This window comes from Orbilia oligospora, assembly GCF_000225545.1.
Source record: "Orbilia oligospora ATCC 24927 unplaced genomic scaffold scaffold00173, whole genome shotgun sequence".
In the NCBI taxonomy this organism is placed as follows: Eukaryota; Fungi; Ascomycota; class Orbiliomycetes; order Orbiliales; family Orbiliaceae; genus Orbilia; species Orbilia oligospora.
The window spans coordinates 200617-211564 of record NW_011645730.1 but is presented as its reverse complement, the minus strand read 5'-3'; the positions used below and the strand labels follow the sequence as shown (position 1 = coordinate 211564).

At 45.4% G+C, this 10948-nt stretch overlaps 6 protein-coding genes across 6 annotated transcripts; 3 read left to right on the top strand and 3 right to left on the bottom strand.

The window, feature by feature from the left end:
• Positions 1-570: 570 nt before the first annotated feature.
• AOL_s00173g67 (uncharacterized protein) lies at positions 571-2772 on the bottom strand (the record flags this gene model as incomplete). Its single annotated transcript, XM_011127809.1, has 2 exons — positions 571-2510; positions 2604-2772. 2 exons carry the CDS (start codon positions 2770-2772, stop codon positions 571-573), a joined length of 2109 nt encoding a protein of 702 aa, XP_011126111.1.
• A 975-nt stretch (positions 2773-3747) lies between these two features.
• Positions 3748-4238, top strand: AOL_s00173g66 (uncharacterized protein; the record flags this gene model as incomplete). The annotated part of the gene is made up of 2 exons (XM_011127808.1): positions 3748-3776; positions 3974-4238. 2 exons carry the CDS (start codon positions 3748-3750, stop codon positions 4236-4238), a joined length of 294 nt encoding a protein of 97 aa, XP_011126110.1.
• A 129-nt stretch (positions 4239-4367) lies between these two features.
• On the top strand, positions 4368-5366 carry AOL_s00173g65 (uncharacterized protein; the record flags this gene model as incomplete). Its single annotated transcript, XM_011127807.1, has 1 exon — positions 4368-5366. One exon carries the CDS (start codon positions 4368-4370, stop codon positions 5364-5366), a length of 999 nt encoding a protein of 332 aa, XP_011126109.1.
• A 762-nt stretch (positions 5367-6128) lies between these two features.
• On the top strand, positions 6129-7673 carry AOL_s00173g64 (uncharacterized protein; the record flags this gene model as incomplete). The annotated part of the gene is made up of 1 exon (XM_011127806.1): positions 6129-7673. The coding sequence occupies one exon, from the start codon at positions 6129-6131 to the stop codon at positions 7671-7673; it is 1545 nt and encodes a 514-aa protein (XP_011126108.1).
• An 828-nt stretch (positions 7674-8501) lies between these two features.
• AOL_s00173g63 (uncharacterized protein) lies at positions 8502-10009 on the bottom strand (the record flags this gene model as incomplete). The annotated part of the gene is made up of 6 exons (XM_011127805.1): positions 8502-8878; positions 8960-9162; positions 9228-9265; positions 9327-9435; positions 9496-9692; positions 9764-10009. 6 exons carry the CDS (start codon positions 10007-10009, stop codon positions 8502-8504), a joined length of 1170 nt encoding a protein of 389 aa, XP_011126107.1.
• An 82-nt stretch (positions 10010-10091) lies between these two features.
• On the bottom strand, positions 10092-10451 carry AOL_s00173g62 (uncharacterized protein; the record flags this gene model as incomplete). The annotated part of the gene is made up of 1 exon (XM_011127804.1): positions 10092-10451. The coding sequence occupies one exon, from the start codon at positions 10449-10451 to the stop codon at positions 10092-10094; it is 360 nt and encodes a 119-aa protein (XP_011126106.1).
• Between the last annotated feature and the right edge of the window lie 497 nt (positions 10452-10948).

The window sequence follows — 10948 nt, the reverse complement described above, 5'->3', positions numbered from 1 at the left end:
AAAAGTCTCGGTTGCCAACAGGAGGCAAGAAGAAAAGAGAAAATGAAAATGAAAATGCATGACGCTATGCTAAAGTCATAGAAGTCATTACAAAGGAGATGTGGGGAAGAACAATGAAAGCTATGCTCCGTCCGTACCGATGAAGGAAATGATATGCTTTGGAGAGAGAGAGAAAAAGGAAAGAAGCACACAATTGAAATCAAGATAAATAATAAAACATAGAATAGAAGACGCGATAAAAAAAAAGAAAGAAGCAAATTGTTGAGGTTAGGTAAATTGGTATTGGGGGTTCGAAACTATCCAGCAAAAACTAAACTGTTTATCGCCGCTTACGATCCCAATCCGTGGTTGTCGTTAGTGTTCTGGGAGCAAAGTACACAGAAAAGCAGAGAAACAAGAGCATAAAGCAAATGGTCATAAGAGTCATCATAAGGGTCGTTAAGGGCTGCCCTCAAGCTACCAGCAGCCATAAGATGGAGGGTCATCAGTTAATTGAGTTAATAAAGTCATCAAAAGTCATGGTGTATCATCCAGCCATTATCAAAACAAGAGCAACAACTTGGAGAGTATTTAATGCTCTGCAATGTTGGGGGGCCTGGATGATGTGGGGGCACCCTGACTAACGATTCGTCCACTAACTTTCCTGACCCTACCGTCTCTCGTATGATTGATGGCACCGGTTCTGCGAACAGCTCTAACCTTTAGAAGAGGTCCGCTAGTTGTAGGCTTAGCGCTAATCATATGTGGGGGAGTCTTTTCGCCAGAGATCTTCCTAATGGTGCTGCTGCCGCCAAATGGACTCCCCACTGGAGTAGTGCTGGTAGGGGCTGTTGGAATCTTAGAGGTAGGGGTAGAAGTAACAGTTGAGATGGCGTAAGATTGACTGGCGGTTCTACTACCTGCCTTGGGGCTCCTCGACGTAAGGCGCTTGGCTGTGACTCGCAAGTGAAGTTCTTCCTCTGACAACTCTTCAGCCTCGATGCAGGAAGTGTTTTCATCATCGGTGTCAACTCTAATGCCATCGACGTATTGCTTAGGATCCTCGTGAACGGAGTATCGGTTCGGGCTAAAGAATTTGGCGGAGTTCTTCCTTGGCTGACCAGGTGTTGGGACGGGCAAATGTTCGGGGGAAATATCGTTGCCGACAGGAGCGATTTCTCCGAGGACGGACCTACGTCGTGGAGGGGTCTGCTCGACTGGAGTGGTGATTCTGGTTCGGATCTTGACCATTTTGGTGGATCCTTGCTGGTCTTGGAGGAGTTGGAGTTGGGAAAGGAGGTCTTTGCGCTCTTCTGCATAGGCATCTTCGAATGCCCACTGCCTGATAGTATCGTGCTTCAAATGCATCCAATGCTGCTGTGGTCCGACGACCATACCCGGTCTCATGAATCGCATGTAGGCAATGCAGGTATTAGCAGAAAAGCCGTAGCGATAGATGAGATAAGCACCAATGAGACAGCCGGTTCTGCCGAGTCCAGCTTTGCAGTGGACTGCTATCTTCTTCTTGTTTGCAATCATTTTGTTGCAAATATTGATAAACTTCCTGACAGTTTCATCATCCGGGCAAGTTCCATCGTCGAAGATCATGTCGACATGAGCAATACCCATTTTGACAAAGTACTCGGAGGGATAGAGATGCGAGTTCAGCCTTACAACTACACCAATGTCCTCGGTGTAGAAATACTCGAGGACGTTACGGAAGCTTTCCGTGAGTTTGGTTGTTGCAAGTTCCTCAAGATTAGTGGGGTACTTGCCACCTTCGGGCTTGTGCCTAGCAAAGAACTCGTTGGTGTACTGTAGTTTTGGACCCATCTGACCATTAGGGAGCTTCTTGGGTGGAGGTGGAGGAGGAAAGATTGGAGAAGCGAAAGCGATGAAATCTGGAGAAACCCAGTTGAAATCTCCCTGGTCAACTCGCTCAAAACGTTCATAGGCCTCGACATCAAAATACTTGAGAGAGATCAATCTATTTTCCTTGGCTTTAAAGATGCCATAGAGAACATCCTGAATACTGATCATGTAGTCTGCCTGGCTGTAACCAGCGTCTCGGAATGGCATCAATGGAGGGTCTAGCTGGGCAATTGGAGCCAAAGCCTGGTGTGGGGGCCAATTTTGGACGAGAACGAGGTAAGCAGCGACAAGACAAGCAGCGTTGGCACGGCTTCTGGGGTCACTTCTGCTCCAGAACACGATTTGACGGTTCTTGTTTTCTTTGGCACTCATGTAGTCATGGAGACAGATAGCAAATCTGTATAAATGGCCAATGTTGAACGGACCGAAGTCCAAATGGAACTTGTTATAGAAAAGACGGTCATCGACGGTAAAGAAGATAGGTCCCCTGGTCTTGGAAGGAGTGGAAGTTTTCCCCCTTGGAAGCTTGGACGGTGTACCTCGCCTAATAGGGCTGAGTTTGGAGTCCTTGCTGGACGACTGTCGGTCTGGTCTGCGAGGGAATGGGATGACTGTGGAACCGGTTGGTGGAGAGCTGTAAGATGCTAGGTAGAGACGGTCTGGTCATGTGATCACGCTGTTAGCACTCTCCATCCTACCCGAATGTCCATATATACGAGGTACTTAGGTATCTGATGTAATATGAGACATACATTTAATGAGTTCGACGACCAATCCGTTGGCCGACTTGACTGGAGGTGCTGGAGGCAGCGAGGAAGCCGGGATGGCAGGTGGGAGACTGGGTTCTGGAGTCTTTGGGGTGTTTGGAACGGAGGTGATGGTGCTTCTCTCCCTGCGGGGAGTTGCCACCGTCGACACCATTTCGGCTGGTGGTTGAGAAGCTGGTGGAGGAGGAGGAGGGAGTGGTTGTTGGTGCGCACGGTACGGCCTGAAGGCGTAACGGGGAATCTTGGCGACTTTTTAAAAGGATATAATTATTGTTATTGTTTTGGTTATTAGTGACGGATTATAGGAGGTGAAGACTGAAGAGGGCGATGGTGATTTGCGATGATGATGGTGGTGGTGATGATGATGATGATGGTGATGATGGTGATGTAGAGATAAAGAGGGCGGGTGGCTGGTGTTGTTTATGTTTCTCTTTTAGTCGACTCTTGGTGTTGTTGTTATTGTTGTTGTTGAGGCCGTCGTTGTGGTATTTTCAATGCCCAAAAGAGCAGCTCTGCGCATCACCGGCGATCAATTAATTGATATACAGAAATCGACAATAATAAATGGACCGCAGTCATGTATACTATTGCTGTGGTATCAATTGACGAGTAGATGGATAATATATATAACAATGGTCGTATTATATAAGTGATTGATGATAGAGGGCAGGATGAAGATAGAGATAGAGGTGGTGATGGTGGTGGTGTGTATTGTATATTAAGTTTCACAGTCAGCTGCCCGAACCGCCTCTTTTTGAAGTACACACATCTCGAAAGGGCTGTCCGCCGTTTATTATTGTTGTGTGCCTCGAAGCAGCTGTTTGTTGACCAGCTGGACCCTGCAAGGTACGTTTCTTGGCACGGGCGGGGCCAAACCGGGCAATTGCCCACGCGGAATTTGGTCACCACGACAACCCGCTTCCCGACAAACCCACCCACTAATTAAATCAACCCCCATCGATATTAGTCTCCAAGCAAGCACGTATCGCCAACTCACACCACCCACCACCTCAGTCTTCACACCAACCGAACCCAGCCCTCCAATCCCAATCCCTTCCGCAAGGCGCCAAACATTCCGGTGCCCACATCACTCCCACCTCGCGCTCCCACCTCAGTTGCTTGCATCAACATGGCTGATAGCGACTTCCCCCATTCCCTGTACGTCAAGTCCATCCGTCACGCTTCCTTCATTCCTCTCAACCCCACTCTTCCCTTCCACTCTTCCACTCTTCTCCCACCCGCATTTCCCGTTACGTTAAAGTGACTTTAACTTGACTGCTTTCGCACCAATCCCAATCCCAATCCCAACCCGAACTAACAACCTAAACAAACAATAATAATAATAATCATAACAGAGTTCTCAACGTCCCGCTCCCGACCCCACGTCTTGCAGCTATCCTTGCTCGTTCGTTGTCCGTCGACAAGGAACTATCGCCTTTTGTGCAGCGGTCCTTTTCCGTTGCTCCTGACGCTGCTGAAGTCCTCGTCATCAACTACAAGGCTTCGACAGCCCGAATGCTCCGTGTGGCCGTCAATGGGTGCATGGAGAGTCTCAATCTTGTCCTTGAAGTCTGTCAGGAACTCGATCAGGACGCTCTTGAGGAGTCGATAGAGTTGTAGATATCATTTACCACATCTACAAGAAGTAACAAACAAACAAAAAAACAAGAAGGTCAGACTTGTTCGAGTTATTACTGAGTAAGGGACGGATTTGCATAAATTTCTAGTTCGTACCTGCATGAAATCATAATGTCAGATCTGCCGCCAACTCTCCCGCCTGGGGCGGAGACTTTGTCTATCGTCCTTCCTCATAAACCTTCAGCCTCCCTTTCCTGCACTTTCATAAAAGGCACCACAAACATCTTGATCGTCTTTTTAAACGGCCTCGGCCTTCCACAGTCTCACTGGTGGCCATGTATAACCCAGCTCTTGTCTCTGGACCCAATTCATCCATCTATCCTAACATATGACCGCTACGGACAGGGTCTGACCGCAGACCCGGACCCACAAGATGGTGGGCAATCGCCTTTACCGCCTGGACATCGTCATGATCTAATTTCGGTCACGAAAGACCTTCGTATCCTGATAGATACGATATCAAAGACCCAACAAATCCTTCTATCTGAAACACCATTAATCTTTGTAGCAAACAGTATAGGCTGCCCGTTAGCTCGTTGTTACTCACAAACGTACCCGGCCACCGTAGCCGGATTAGTACTTCTTGATTCCTACATGACAGATACAAACTTCATCGACCTATATCCCGACCCAGATGCCCCTAATTTCGATCAACACTCCTTACTAGACGGAATAACCGTTGAAGACATTCGTTCCGCAAGAGAAGGTATGGGAAAACTGTTCCATCCAAGTGTAACAAACAAAGAGGGGTTTTGGAGAGGAAATATCACTTTTCTGCTACCTCATAGCTTTGAACCTAAACTCCTTGGTTGGAAAGAAGAAAATATAGGTGGAAAGGGACCTTATGTGACAGTCGTAGGACATGATTGGGATGTTTTTGCTGAAGAGAGTTTGAGGATGAAAGGCATGACCAAAGCTGTAGCTATGGCATATACGAACCCGGCTTGGGGGTTATACAACGAGGGTCTTTTGAAGATTACAAACGAAGAAAGGGGACGAAGGTTAATTGCTAGTAGAGCCGGGCATTTTATTCAGCAAGGCAGGCCAGATTTGGTGGCTGAAGAAGTGCAAAAGGTGGTTGTTTCGGTTGCGGAAGAAGCTTCACCATAATAGCTTAATTTACATGGGATCTATAGAATATTCCCCATATTATAATGATTCAACAGAGCCTCAATATCAAAGGCAATCCCCCCAAATTTAAACTTCAATTATAGAACTCAAGGATCGAGTCTATGTCTAGACGTCTGCCCACCCTCCCGTGACAATCAAGCTTTTGGCGCTAATTCGCTACCATGGTCTCCCTACTTCTTCCGATTGCGAAGAACAGGAAAAAAAACGGCGTGGCTGCAGGCAAACCACAGCCACACCAATGCAATGCATAATTTCAAAATTATATATGGAACCAACTTATTAATATATCTGTTTCCAACGTCTGCCTAAAACCCTTGGCTTTTTCAGATGTTAACCGTGTTTAGGCGAGTCGATTTGCTTCATTGTCTGGTATCTGGGTATTTCGGCAGTTGGGCACGCAGAGCCCCAAAATATATACGATCAACGTTGTTACATTTTTCTCGCGAGCCCCTAGAGCCGCAAGAATTGAGCACGAGGGTGCAGGGGTTGGAATCATGATTTGAAGGATGGTCTGATTCATGACTGTTTGAGATTTCATATATATGGCTAGTGATTCGTTTAATCTCGGTGTATTCCTTCTATCTTCTATGTTTACTTAAATACCTGATTTCAATTATTTTTGTTTCAACAATCCGTACCATAGTAATAATTTTGTCAATAGCATTTTCGAAGCATCTCCAACCGGTACCCCAAAATCCAATGCGCCGTTAGAGACCGACCACCAAAAAATCCAACAAAAAAATGCGCTTAAAAACACCAAAACTCTCCATACTATCCGCATACGTATACTTCCTCACAACCAGTATCACACAAGTATCCTCCCAATCAACTCTCAACTGCACCGCAGAAACCCAAACCGCAAACTCCCAATCCGACCTCGACACACTTTCAGAATGCGTGACTCTCTCAGGAAGCCTAACCATAGGCCGGGACATCGTAAACGCCACAATAAACGGCATCCAAACGATCCGGGGCGCATTCAGGATCCTCTATGGCGCAAAAGTTGAAAGACTCGAAGCCCCCGATTTATCATTCATCGGTGGGATAATGCAAATTAACGGCGCCTTAAATTTAACCGATATGCGTATGCCAAATCTTGCGAATGTGGGAGCTCTTCGGTTCGAGTCACTTCCTCGACTTAAAAAGCTGGGGTTTAGTTCGAAGGTTGGATCTCTAAACGAGGAGTTTACGGCGATACAGTTGGTTGTGTGGGATACTGCGATTGAAACCTTAGAGGATATTATCTATGACAGGATTGAGACGGTGCAGATTATTCAGAACGAAAATTTGGTGAACGTTACTTTGCCGGTAAAGAATATTACTGGTGTTTTCGCGGTTAGAGATAATGGTGAAGGTACGAAGGTTAATTTACCATATCTTGGGTCTGCGGGGGCTATAGGTCTGGGAAATTCGGTCGCAGACGTCAATTTACCGAGTTTAAAGTGGGTGGAGACCGTCGTGGAGATTTCTTCTGGATCTTTAAAGACGATTGAATTTCCGAATTTGGTTAATATTGGAAAAGAGAAGACTTCGACAAATACAAGTACGAGAAGGGCGACGTTGGAGATTAGTAGATCTCGAAATCTCACGGATGTTTCGTTTCCAAAGTTGGAGTGGATCATGTCGGATTTGAGGATAAATGGGTCTGAGAAGTGGACGGATCTTAAGGGATTCCCTGTACTGGGAAGTGTGGGAAGGGATGTTGTTATCAATGGATCATTTACAAATATCGACTTACCAGAGTTAAGAGCTGGGGATCAGGGATCGACTTTTTGGATTAATAGTCCTCAAGTTGATTGTACAAATCTTATGCAACAATCGACATTTACGGAAGGGAATTGGAAAACCAATATTACCTGTAATGGGAGGATGTTTGATCTTTCACCCGAAGGTCCTGTTACAGAGGATAAGAAGTCACTGTCTGGAGGTGCAATCGCTGGGATTGTAGTGGGAGTTATAGCTGCGATTGTAGCAGCGTTGATTGTGGTATTTGTCTGTTTCAGGAGAAAAGGGTATACGCATACTCTACCGTGGAATAGAAATGAACCGCCTAAGATTCCGGAGTTGGAGGATGGGGAAGGGGGCACAAGGAAGCGTAAAATAGTGGAACTGGGAGCTGGGACTTCTGGCCAGAGGGCTGCTGAATTAGACGGCGTAAAGACGAGCGTGAATCCCGAACTAGAGGGGAGTATACCCTTAGCTGAGCTGGAGGGGGCATCGAGAGCGAACAGGGCTCCTGAACATCAAGTTTCTGATACAAAGCCACCGGAATCGGACCAGAGGTAGTTTTCGGCTTCCATGATGCTATATTATGCATTTTGACCTTGCAATTAGTGTTTTGGAGGTATTGTATATTTGGATGTGTAATATATCTGCTGGTTTCAATATGCATCACATTATGCCTAATATCCTTAATATGATCCATTTATCATATCTCTCTCTATTTCATGGCTTATAAAACTTTTATGCCAATAATATATAAAGTATATCCCATTTAAATTCTTTGAACGGTAACTACCTACTAGCTGCCCTCAAGATAACCTTCGTATCATAGTCTCAATAATTTAATTCCAAATACAACTCCCTTGAAGTATTTGCTTTTCGAAGCTAACCAAAATTTTAGCATTCAGCAAAGGAAGCTCAAAAAACCGGTACTCTCGGTATTTGACTCTTGGATGTCTTAGCTTGGCTAGCTTAGTTAGGGGACAATGGAGACCCGGACCCACTTTCATCTAAAAATATCTATTATTTGTCACTCAATCGACGTAGCTTCATCAGGCCACATGTATGAACTTCTTAAGTCGTGGTATGATAGCTATAGCCATCACCCATGATTCCATAGGGTGTGAACCTCAAGCTTGATAATTGATTAGTTTTGAGAACAGAGTGAGCGAACTGGGCTCGAAAAATGTATAAAGAACTAGATGGTAAGGCTGTTCTACACAGTATGTCGGTGAATGAGAAAAGGCTATTATAGCGTATATACAGGGGAGATGTCCTCAATTCGTATTCCTGGAAAGCCTTAACATTATGAATGGTTTATCATGGTATTATTAAACAAAAACAACAAAAGGTAAATGAAACTGGACAGTTGTCCAGAGACCCAATCCTCAATTAGTTTCCACCCCTTCTCTTCCTGCGCGAATACTCCCTCGGGTAAATCGGTGGGTTTCGCAAAGATGGTATCGATAGCGGCGCACCCTTGTACACGCTCTTGTTTTGCACCTTTCCCCAAATGCTCCTAATACTTTCCAGAACAGTTCTTCCAGCGAAAGAAGCCTCGGTATCTGGGACCGGGAGGGGTGCGTATTTTTTGCGATGGAAGATTCCGGGGTAACTTTCGTTAAGGTAGACTTTTGTGATGTCGAGGCTGCGAAGAGAGTCGCCAGTCTTTTGGGCGACGAGGTCGAAAACGTTGGCACCGACGTCGTATCTGCCGAGAGATTTGAGACCCCAGTTTGCTTGGACGGTGGAGAGTTCGCTGTAGTGATCTGTGGATGGTGGGTAGAAGTTCTAAGTAAATTACCTAAATTTGCTGGGTGGATTTTCTTTCGTCTGATATTCGAACTTACTGTAGAAACCCTTATCGGCAGAACCGATTAGATTTTTCGGAATAACATCGCCCAATAGGATGCTAAAGACACGATTTTGCTTTGAATAGGTATCGTTTTCGTCGAAAGTGACGAGTACGAGGGTGTTGTTTATGAAGTTAGGGTCGTCGAGGAGTGGCTCTAGGAAGCCTCGAAGCCACTTCCCAGCATAGGTTACTGAGGTACTGCGGTCACAATTTCATTTAGCTCCATGATCCTAGTATTTCCTAGAATGTATTTGGGTGCATACTCATGTCCATTGTTTTGTTGGTCGGGTGTGATAAAAAGCTTTATTTCGAGTTAGTAAATAGCTTATCTCTATATATATTTTAGGATGAGCAAGTCGTACCCATTGTGGGAGTTTGTTACTCTTAAGGTCCTCGTAGAATAGCGTGAAGTTTTTGATACATGCACGACGGTCTGGGAAATCCGCAACAGAGGCATGCATTATCAAAGGGCTATTGTCGAGAAAATTTAGAAAAGTACCACAAAAGGAAGCCTTATGTTTATGTACCTACTTATGCTTCTTGACATATCGATTTTTGCGAGTCTTTTCCTCCTTGTAAGACTTCCCTGTGAAACCGGTGTACGGCATGTACTCTTGGTATTCTCCCCAGCTGATTCCTTTTTCCTCAAGCAAGTCTACGACAGTAGACACATTTGCTGGGATGATATTGTCGTCATCATTGTTGATGCCGTAATAGTCTCCAGAGACCTAAAGATGTCTAAGTCAGTATATATTATTATATATTTTGGTACGTGTGATATTAGAAAGTATATACATACCGCCGCGACATAGTTAGGTTCACTGGGATGGGTAACAGCGAAGTAGTTGTTCAATGTTATCCCTTTCTTCGCAAAAAATTCGATATTAGGGTCGCCGGCAGCTTTGTTGTAGTCCGTATTTTCAAGCCATATTGTGACAAAACGATTAAAGGCTTTCCCTTGAACGTAACTGACAGGGGAAAGTGTATAGTCCGATGCAACCGCAAGAGGGACCAAATGGCTAAGGAGTAGAAACTTTGTTAACATATTTTCGGTTGTCTTTTGCGCCCGCTAGACAGAAAGAAATAAAGAAGAAGAAGAAATTCACAAAAAGAAGCTTGACGCAGGGCTAGAAGACTGACACTGGGCGTGTATAAGTATAGAGCCAGAAATTCGGTTTCTTGACTCCATACAATAATCCGATGCTCGAAACCAAGATTGCAAACCCCACGCTTAGGACGGCTACTTGAATATAAAAGGTGACATTCTTCGCCTGCCCTTGTCGACCCCCGGTATGCAAATATCTTCGAAATGAAGCCGAAAGCATCTTTACATAAGAACCTTCATGGCGAGGTAACCAAGCTCCTTCCTTTCTCAACGTAATGCGTAACCCACGTTCCTCCTCCGGAGTCCCGATATTCGTGCGATATCTGTCAAAATGGCGGGAGCCACCTTTCTCGCTGTGGTAATCCTTGTGAGTTGTATGCATGAAATAACGCTTCCAATCACTCGTTTGGGTATAGAAGTTTCCTTATGCGAGAATGACGTTCAGGGATCGTGAAGACTTACAGATTAGGTTCGATGAACGCACATTCTAAATCAAGGCGGAATCGTGATATCGAGGCCAAGCCGGAGGCAACTGTATCAACCGAATGACAAGCTTTTCCTCAGTGTTTCCTCGGTGGGGGTATCACAGGGTCCAGGGCACGGGATTAAGTCGATTATGTGATTGGTTCTGGTCTTCTTCATTACCTATAATGGGAAGGTCGGCCAAGGCACCGATGTTCCGGGGACAAGGCAGGGGCAGGTTGTGTGGTGTGTTGAAATTGATCCAAAGTCCAGCCGTCGAATCGAATCTTCTTCATTTCCAACTCGACTGCTTCAGTCGGTCAACTTGCATGACATGTGCCGCCGATTTTGATATTGTTTGACACCTCGAACTTTCGAACTTCTGTTTCCTCTATCAGATCAACGAATGGCTCCTGC